General features: G+C 36.5%; 1 protein-coding gene across 1 annotated transcript; it reads right to left on the reverse strand.

Moving 5' to 3' along the window:
- Positions 1–4690: 4690 nt before the first annotated feature.
- Positions 4691–6038, reverse strand: LOC125257788 (pentraxin fusion protein-like). The gene is made up of 3 exons (XM_048174487.1): positions 5879–6038; positions 5518–5590; positions 4691–5435 (listed from the first exon to the last, which is right to left on the reverse strand). The coding sequence occupies exons 1-3, from the start codon at positions 5885–5887 to the stop codon at positions 4819–4821; spliced, it is 699 nt and encodes a 232-aa protein (XP_048030444.1). The 5' UTR covers positions 5888–6038; the 3' UTR covers positions 4691–4818.
- Positions 6039–10486: the final 4448 nt, after the last annotated feature.

Genomic DNA, 10486 nt, shown 5'->3' on the forward strand with positions numbered 1-10486 from the left:
GTATATTGAAGGTCAGCAGCAAAGATATTTGCTTAATAATTGAGATTAAATACATAAAGTATATTTGTGTAATTTAAGATTAAATTATTAAATTAATAAGTTTATTATTACAGGTTTGCAAAAATTCTGAGATTGCATTTCACTGTTTTTATTCATTTTGAGGAATACTGAATGCATTTGTGCAAGTGTGATGAGTAAATGCATGTTCACATTTAGTCTAAAACTACAATAACCATCATGCTTACACAGCGCACACAGCATCCTCTGCACTTTATTTCTCTCAATATGGGGACAGGAGAGCTGTCAGTCAATAAATGTGAAAAGTAACTTGTGTTACTTATTTGAAAAAGTAACTTAGATATTTTGTTGTAAATTGAAAAAGTAATGCGTTATTTTACTAGTTACTTGAAAAAGTAATCTGATTACGTAACTCAAGTTACTTGTAATGCGTTACCACAACACTGTTCAGAACACCCCAGCAACCACATAGCAACACACTAGTAACAACCACTTAGAACACCCCAGCAACTGCATAGCTACACTCACAACCACTCGGAAAACCCCAGCAACCACATAGCAACACACTCAGAACACCCTAGCAACAGCATAACAACTCAGTTAAAACACTCAGAAGACCCCAGCAATGAGTTTTGCACAGGAACGCGCTACTCACATTATCTTCAAATGTAAAAAATGTAGTTTGCATGTTACAGTACATATGCTCTAACAGCAAGAGAATAAATAAGTGTAAGACTGTGAGGTGATGTTTCACAAACTTATTGAGCAGCTGTGGTTCAATGTAGTCAAAAATAGGGTGAAAAAAGGGAAATGATTAACAAAAGCAGGGTCTGTAACCCTTTTTTTCTCAGTGTTTGACCTTGCTGAGCCAGAGTTGCTCAGTCAATGACGTAAAACCAATATTTTCTAACTTTTTGTTGCCAAGGACCCATAAAATGTAATCCTGTTTGTATTATTTTATATTTTGTTTAAATTATTTTTTTTTTGTATTTATACTGTTTGAAAATATATTTTAAATATAAATATTATTTTTAAATATATTGCCAAAAATATGGCATAAAATAATAATTTGTTACATTTTTAGAGCTTTTCTTGGTACTCAAAGCGCTTTTCACGTTGAGGGGGGGAATCTCCTCAACCACCACCAGTGTGCAGCATCCACCTGGATGATGTGACGGCAGCCATATTGTGCAAGAACGCTCACCACACACCAGTTTATTGGTGGAGAGGAGACAGTGATGAAGCCAATCAGTATATATATGAGGATGATTAGGAAGCCATGATGATGGCAATGGGCAAATTTGACCAGGATACCGGAGTTAAACAACCCCTACTCTTTTTTTCGAAGGACATCCTGGGATTTTTTTTTATGACCACAGAGAGTCAGGTCCTTGGTTTAACATCTCATCTAAAGGACAGTATTTTTTGACAGTATGTCCCCATCAATATACTAGGGCATTAGGACCCACACAAACCACAGGGTGAGCACCCCCTGCTGGCCTCTCTCGGCAGCAACCTATAGTTTCCCAGGAGGTCTCCCATCAAGTACTGATCAGTCTTAACCCTGCATAGATTTAGAGGGCAACTAGTCTTGGGCTACAGGGTGATAGCTTTAAACGGAGCACTGGAGTGCATCCCAGAACCCCTGCAATGTGGGCAAGCATTTCTAAACCTGAGCCAATGATCAACTAACAGCACTACTACCTCAATTAATCAAAATCTTTTTGTCCTTTAAATCAAAACAGATGGGTAACAGCAAGTCAGCTAACCTGAACAGCTCAACAGTTATTGATTATTCATTCTGTGTCCATTATTGTCTCTCTAGGATGGAGGATCAGGACAGGGTAAAAATATGGTCATCTTAGAAGTGTAACTGCATTTTAATAAATCAATACGGTTATATTTTTTAGAGATTTGTATGTGATCTATCTGTAGGACAGCACTGGACTGAAATTGTGGAAGAGAAGATGGTTTGCTCTGTATACCTGTGTCTTATTCCCTGAAATCTCTTTCTCCAGACAGCCATGAGGAGTCTGTTCTGGGCAGTATTCCTCTTCCCAGCTACAGGATTCTGTACTGCTCACCTAGAGAGTTACACATTGAAGGTGAGAGTGAAGGTCTCCTTAAAACTAAATGTACAGTACAGAAGTTTTCAAATCTCTCTTCCTCTGTAATTCTCTCTCTATCAATCAAATAAACAGATGCACTCAATTGCCAAACATGAAGACACAAATTGAATTTATAAAATTAATTTATGTACAATACTGTACATAACCTTTTGCACAATACAACAAAATTCTTTTTAATGTGATTTGAGAAAGCAATTGTTTTTTTACTTCAGTCTTTTCCTTTTCAGTATCACAAGAGCTGTGAATATCATGATTTCATGAATGTGTCATTGAATATCAGAACATTTCAGTGAAGGTTTTTTGATTTTTTTTGTTTTTTTTTCATATGGTTTTGTTTGCATAGGTTTGTGGATTAACAATGAGGTGTAGATGTTTGGACATTACTGGAACTTTGTATGAATGCAGACATTCCATTCCTCAAGCCATGAGTCTGTCATGATGCACTGCCTGCATGTGACCACCAGACGGCAGCAGTGTATCAGACGAATTTCCCTTATAAATGGTCTGAACAATCATACAGACATCAGCAGAAGGTTTTCTGAGGTTGGAGAGTCGAGTAAAGGAAATTATCTAGATAATCCAATGTTTATGTTAATTCAATGTTATTAATGTTTAGTGTTCATGAGAGATGTGTGTATAATGTTGTCATAAACATTACTGTGAAACGGGGGGACATTCTATTTTGTTTATTTTATGGTCGCGCAAAAATGTTACAAAGAGGACATTTGGGAAGTTAATAGAACGTCCTATAGTAATAGTCCCCTAAACATTCCCAGAACGTTCTGAATGTTCCCTGAAGTTCCACCAAACAACGTCCCCCAACCCTTAAAAGAGCTCCATATCGTGACCGTCTCTGAATGTTCCCTGACAGCAACATAGTGTCGGCCCAGATCTGGCCCATATCTGGTCCGCATGTAATCCACATGTACCAGATGTGGGCCAGATCTGGACCACATTCTGTTGCTGTCTGGTTTCTGGGAACGTTACTAGGCAACGTCCTTAGCACCAGTTGGGACGTTCTGAGAATGTTCTGGGAACTTAAAATTTCTAGCGGGGTGAAGACCGACTCTCAAGACTTCTTCAGTTGTTCTATAAAGTTTGTAAGGATGTCAATCACGTCTGGAGCGCTTTATAGCTGAAATCCATGAGCTGGTTTAGTAGCCTACTTCATCTGCAGAGTTTCAAACTTGTGCATGTAGTGAGCTTCTGAACTAACACCATATGTTGTGATTTACTTGTGATTACTTTGTTCTTTGAATGAGAATGAACTTTTGGTGTTTACTATGTAGAACAACACTATTACTGCTGCTCTCATACTTTACTATCTTCTATAAAATATCACCATCTAACCTGTCACCTAACGTTCCCAGAACGTTCAGAGATGGTGAGCTCTTTTAAAGGTTGGGGAACGTTATTTGGTGGATCTTCAGGGAACATTCAGAACGTTCTGGGAATGTTTAGGGGACTATTAGTTCCTAAATGTCCTATTTGTAACATAAATAACCAAAATAGAATGGCCCTTTCATTACCAAAAGAGGACGTTTTAGGAACGTCCCTATGTTCTGTAAAGGTTCAGAATTTTCATCACTTTTAGGCAACCTTGCGCAAGGTCACAAGAACCTCGCCTTCTACATGGGCTTGACAAACTTGAAGGTCTATGGTCTTCTCTGTGATGTAATTTCCTGTATACTGTTAAACCACCAACACATTTTTTTTACTTTAAAGTGCAGACTCAGAAAGATTCAGAATGTAGATTTTTGAACATCACTGGAACATTGTAATAATGCAGATGTTCCTCAAGCCACGAGTCTGTCATGATGCATACATGTTTTTCATGTTTTCATAAACCTTTCAAGTACGCTCGTAAATTTGAAGTCTTGATGTTCCACATAATTTTTGTTAATTTTGTTGTTTTTCACATTATAACGATTTTTTTAAAAAATCATAAAAAATATGAAAAATTATGAAAAATACATATGCAGAATTTAAATGCTCACAGGTATTTTTTTTCAGTACAATTTAATGAAGGAATGAATGACAATACCATGAAGCACTGCAAAGAATGCAATAAAACAAATATTGAGAATATAAAACTATTGACTTAAACTTGTTGATTATAATTATAGAAAGAAATGATCCAGTTTAAGTGTATTGCAAAATAATCAGATGTGTCGTTTACTAGTGTAAGGAGACTGACTCGATTACATCACTCACAGTGCATTATGGGAGTGGGCGTCACTGCAGAGCTTTGATTCTTTGATTGGCTCACATTTCTCTGTAGGATCATGGCTAGTGTAGTTCTTCACCAGGAATTGCACTTAAATGTTTATAAAAAAATTAAGATGTAGTAATGCATGCAGAGCAGGTATACATCACTGATGAACTGATAAAGAACATCTGAGCTCATGGTAGATCTGTCCAACAGCACAAAGAACAGTATCTAGTTTCTTGACATTAGAGAGAATGTGCAAATTTAAGATTTAAACCAGTAAAACCCCCTTTTCAACATTCAACTCTTTGTTCCAAATTATACACAGACACAGTTGTAATGCTGAGAAAAATTTATTTGATAGCCCTTACAGCTTGTAACTGATCAAAACAGATGAACAGATCATAAAAACTGACACAACTATGTGGATGACAATGTGTGTAATGTTGCAACTGATGAGAATCAGTTATTTTCAGCCACTATCACATTTCCAGTAATCTCATATTTGATGGTGTTCCAGTCAAACACGTTTCCCTTCGGCACATACGGTTCCTGGTTTGAATAAACCGCCTTAATCTCACTGCCAGGGAGAACATAATCCCACATTTTCACATCTGAAATTTCACCTACAAAGCTCTGCTCTGGGTCAAAGGCACCCACGTATTTATCAGGGTCCTGGCCGAGCAGGACGGTGCCGCCAGGACGTATAGATTGACCTTTTCTATAGAGCCGGAACAAACTGCGCTCTCCATTCACCCACATGGCAGAAAGACCAGTCGCAGAGGCCCAGGTGACGCACAGGTGGGTCTGGAAGGTGGAGAGAGGAGGCAGGTTGAAAAATGCTCCATCGCCACTGAGGTAGAAGGACACCCGACCGTCCTTCTCTCTCCATACATTGAGCTCATCATATTGAGGCGTGCGGTAGGCAAACAGAATGATCTCCCTCCCGCTCTGGGGCTCCATCGCGACACGCATGCAGAGAGTAAATGCTGTCAGACTCAGTGACTTTTCAGGAGTGAGTTTAACAAAGCTTGAATCAGTCTTGGTTGGAAACAGAAGCACTTTACCATCAAGACCCACTGCAAAACAAAACACAAAACAAACCACTAGACACACAAAATCCTGCTCACAACCAATCCGTAAACTTGTAAAATATGGTACCTTCAGCAGCTGCTGCTGTCAGAGAGAGCAGACAGAAAAATGAAACCACTGGTACCAGCATCTTGCTGCAGGTCTGAAGGAAAATGTGCAAAAGAAAATCCATTACTCCTTTTAACAGACAAATTATTCACTGCTTCGCATTTTCATTTATGCATTTGGCAGATGCTTTTATCCAAAGTGACTTACATTGCATTATACTATACATTTGTATCTGAGTATGTGTAATCCCTGGGATCAAACCCATGACCTTGGCATTGCTAGTGCCATGCTCTAACCACTGAGCTACAGGAAAGCTGAATAAAGTTTTGAACATTAAATTTCAACAGTCAGTTTTAAGAGACACCAAAGATAGAATACTTACGATGTTCATCAGGTGATGTCAGAGAGAAGATCAGTTCAGATCAGATGTTTGTCTCACAGATGATCATGACTAGAAGTGTCTTGAGTATTTATATGCAGATTGGGTTAAGCCCAGATTCATGTACGAGCCTCCCAGTCATCTTTTTTATTTTTTTCAGTTTAACCTGGAAAGGGGAAGTCAACGTGTCCTGCATTATTGACATTATAATGATATCATTTCCCTATAATGACAACTCACAAGATCAATACAATCATGTTTCATGTGTTTTATTTTACCTATCATAGCGTACACCCACGTAGAAGGCGAAGTTCTCTAAAAAAAACAAATTCCAAACCTTTACAGAACATTAGGAACATTCCTAAAACGTTCTCTTTCGGTAATGAAAGTGCTGCAGTTCAAGGTTCCTGATATGAGTTTAGGGTTATGTTCTATTTTATGATCACAAGCATGCTGACCTGCTTTATCAATACAGAAATGTTAAATTAGTTAAACGTCAAGGGTCAGGAACACAACTAAAGCAAGTGCAACTTTAGTGTTTGCACTGTCTGTATTGGATTTATATGAATGATTTTGAACCTGGAACTTCTGTCTTCGTCTGCCTGCCTGCAAGCACCTTACACATATTAGAATGATTTTTGAAGGATAATGTGACACTGAAATACTGAAATTCAGCTTTGCATCACAGGAATAAGAAAGACTTAGTTGTTTCAGACACATGAATGCATAAATACAGTAATGACTTTTACGCATACATTGTCTGGTGAGCCTTATAGTTTCCATTTTGCTGTATAGTTTCCTCTGTCTGTCAGGTGTCCTATGTGAGATCATTTCAACTGAACCCCCCACAATAACATGGCACAATAAAATGAGAGTGGTGCCTCACCCTTTCCACAAACAGTAAATGTACGTTACAGATCATTTAGTTCACGGTAACAGATAAACTTTGGTTGACTTTGGATTTGTGCCATTGACAACTTACTTTTGTTGGAAGCTTATCACATTGCATCTGTTTGCATTAAAAAAAAAATCTTAAGTTAATTAAGATATTAAGTTTTCAAATATTTTCTTAAGAACATTTTTCTTCTTAAGAACGAACTCAGCAAAATGTTGTGTTAAGTGTACACTCAAAAAAATGATTTTTTGATGCTGTTCACTTTATGTAAACAACTTATTTTGATTCAACACCATTGTATTAGGTTTCTGGTTCAAATTTAATTGCTTCATGTTAATTTGACTTAAAACAATTACTTTTTGACTTAACTTGATGTTTTCATATTAAAATAACATGTTTCAATCAAGTAAACTCAACCAGGACTCAATCAAACAAGACTTTCACAACCCATCATGCTTTGCAAAGGGGCTGATCTAGGAGTGTAAATGTTGAAATAAACTGTTATTTTAAGCAGTTTTTAGCAACATGAGAAAATGGAGAGACTTTTTAATGTTTACTGTTCTATTATGTTGGTATTTAAAAGTTTCTGTTATGTTAATAGTTTTGGGGTTACCATCGTGGTGAAGTGTAGAACATGTGCTTGGGTTGAGGACCTGCTAACAACAATTAAAGTTGTTTTAATAATAAAAACAACTGTTTTGGGCATGCCATAAAGGGAATATACCCATCTTCTGGCTAACGCTTAACAAAAAGAGACTTTGCAGAGTGAAGATTTTGTAAAAGTTGTGAAAATGGTTCTTGAATGTGTCCAATGTGTCTTGAATGCTAAAATTAAGTTAACTTTATGTGCAAATTTTATTTCAACAAACAGAAAAATTAAGTAGTTTGTACAAAGACTAGTCTTGTTAGATCTACGTAATAAAATTATGCAAAAGAATTCATTATATTTTTTAAGTAAATCAAGCATATAATTTTTATCAGTGTAACAGAAGTTTCTGTAACAGGGACAGGTCGCTCTAAGCACCTGATAATGGACCAGTGATTAGGTTCGTTACAGGAGGGTAAGCAATCAAGGCACACAAGGACACAGACAGTAACTGAAAATGACTCAATGTATTTTGTTTGTGCAAAGATAATAATGGAAGCAAATGTAACACATTCACAACAGCAATTAAATAAAAATACATAAAATCCCGTTCTTTTTGATATCTTTGAGCTCTGTTCACTATTTAAATAGCTTTTCTCCTATTTGCCTCTATAGTTATTCGATTTATGTTTCAGTTGTTTAGTTTCTAATTTTTGGATTATAGATATTCAGTTTCACTAACTTTTAGTTTAATAAGAGCTTTTCTTATCTGGGTTTTTGTTCAACCCTTTTATATTTCACTCATAGAAAAAAGTTAACCCAAATTAAAACAATAAGAAAATTGCAATATCACAGTAGTTAAATTCGAAACAATTTGAAAACAATTCAAACTCTTCAAACAATATAACAGTCAATAACTTCTCAGTCTGTGTATAAGTGAATGTTCCTTTGTCATCCAAAGTGGAAAAAATATGTTGGTATGTGTGCAAAAGTCTCTTAGTGTAGACGAAAGCTGTGTTTCAACAGTCAATAGTGCGAAGTAATCGACGAAGGAAAAGTCAGATCACACTGTAAAAAAAATCCCAATAAAATTTACGGTAAAAAACCAGCAGCTGTGGTTGCCAGAACTTTACCGTAAAAGATACAGTAGCAACGTAAAAAAAATCTGTTAAACTTACGGTAAAATAACATTTTTCATTAACTGATATAATGTTAATTTACCAACCTAATGAAGTACTAATGTCTGTTTTGTACCTTTATAATACACTGACAGTCACCAAACACAGTGGTGAAGGACAACACTAACATATAGAAGGTGCACACAGTGTCATTCACACACACACTAAACACCATCATGGTAACATGCATGAAATTTTAAAAATGCAATAAATATTAATTTAACAACATTAGATGTAACATAAAACCCTAATGTACATAACTGATTAGAAAAAAATGAGAAAAACTAAGAAGAAATAGAGTTATTTCAATGAAAATATATAAAATGTGAAGTGTCACGCAGGGAATTGTGGGAATGTCAATTTACGTTTTTTCACTGTAAATTTTACAATTAATTGTTATTTTTCACTTCCAAAAACTGTGAATTTAACGGTAATTTACCGTAAATTTACATTAAATGTACCGTTAGATCTATTACAGTTATTCACCGTATATAGTACGGAAACTTTCTGTAAACTAACTGACAGTTTTTCACCGCAGCATTTATACAGTCTTTTACTGTTAAAATCACGGTCATTTTTTACAGTGCAGAATATACGCAATTCCACCTGATCAGTAGAAAGCACCAATCCATGGACATGCACAGGATTTCTCCATCTGCGTTTCTCTCAAATCAACAGTAGCTCGGTTGGGAGGCTCGCCATCTCGGTGTCTGAAGGGTTCGATCCATTCACACAAAAAAACCTAACCTGTTTATACAAACAGCGTCTTAAGTTTCAAAAACATTTACATACTATTTCCTTTAGAACAACACAATATACACTAATCAACCATCAATCTATATGAAATTAGTATTCAAAAACTTTTCTCTCTCATATTCAACATATATAAACATACCAGGATATGTCATCATGTGCAATATAGCGTTTAAGTGCTTAAATGGATTATTATATTACATTTATTATTACAAATTATATTTTGTTTAAAACTTTCAGCATTTTATTAAAATTATAATTATTTGAAAATTATATTCTTTTCCTTCTGTTTATTATATAGCTGAATTCTAACCTGTGTTACATAAGAAACGTCATTATAATGTGTAATGGACAATAATAATCATTAGCACAAACCTATCTAACCTAAATAACTCATCTTCACACAAGCTTTGTTGTGGACATCCTGTCCAGGGGTGAGTTTCCCGAAAGCATCGTTGGTGAACCATGGTCGTAAGTCCCATTGAACTCTATTGGTAACGACGGAACTTGCGACCATAGTTCGCTTTGGGAAACGCACCCCAGATCAGCAGTGAGCATTGTAATATTATCAGACCACATGTGTGGTAATTGGTATTCTGATGTTCCGGTGTGGTTGATCGAGTAAAGGCTGAAATGAGACGTGTATGTGTGAGCTCTGAGTTATTTCTTTGTACGACACTATTTTGAGTGACTACACAAGAACAATACATGGTGTCAGAACTTTATTGATTGTGGCAAGATGGATTCGTCGGGGGTTCCTATGCCGAAAATGGCACGTGCAGCTCATGTTCGCCGGGCCGCTGCGCGACAAGGCCGAAGAGACAATGTGCAGCTATCTACTCCTGTGGGTAGGCGAAAAGGGACGTGATGTTTATAATACATGGACATTGTCAGCAGATGAATCGAAAAAACTGCAGTCATATTTTTTTTTTAAGTTTGAGGAGTACGTCATGCCAAAAGCCAACCCGATCTTCGCGAGGTACAAGTTTCATGAAAAAATACAGGGGGAACATGAATCGTTTGAGCACTTCGTCACGGACCTTAAACTGCTTGTGAAAGACTGTGGATATACGAATAGTGACGAAATGGTACGGGACCGCATAGTCTTTGCAACGAACTCCCCAAAAGTCAGAGAGAAACTGTTAAATCAAGGCGCCGATCTAACACTTGAAAGAGCAATTGATATTGCGCGTTCCCAC

Source organism: Megalobrama amblycephala, linkage group LG22 (genome assembly GCF_018812025.1).
Source record: "Megalobrama amblycephala isolate DHTTF-2021 linkage group LG22, ASM1881202v1, whole genome shotgun sequence".
In the NCBI taxonomy this organism is placed as follows: domain Eukaryota; kingdom Metazoa; phylum Chordata; class Actinopteri; order Cypriniformes; family Xenocyprididae; genus Megalobrama; species Megalobrama amblycephala.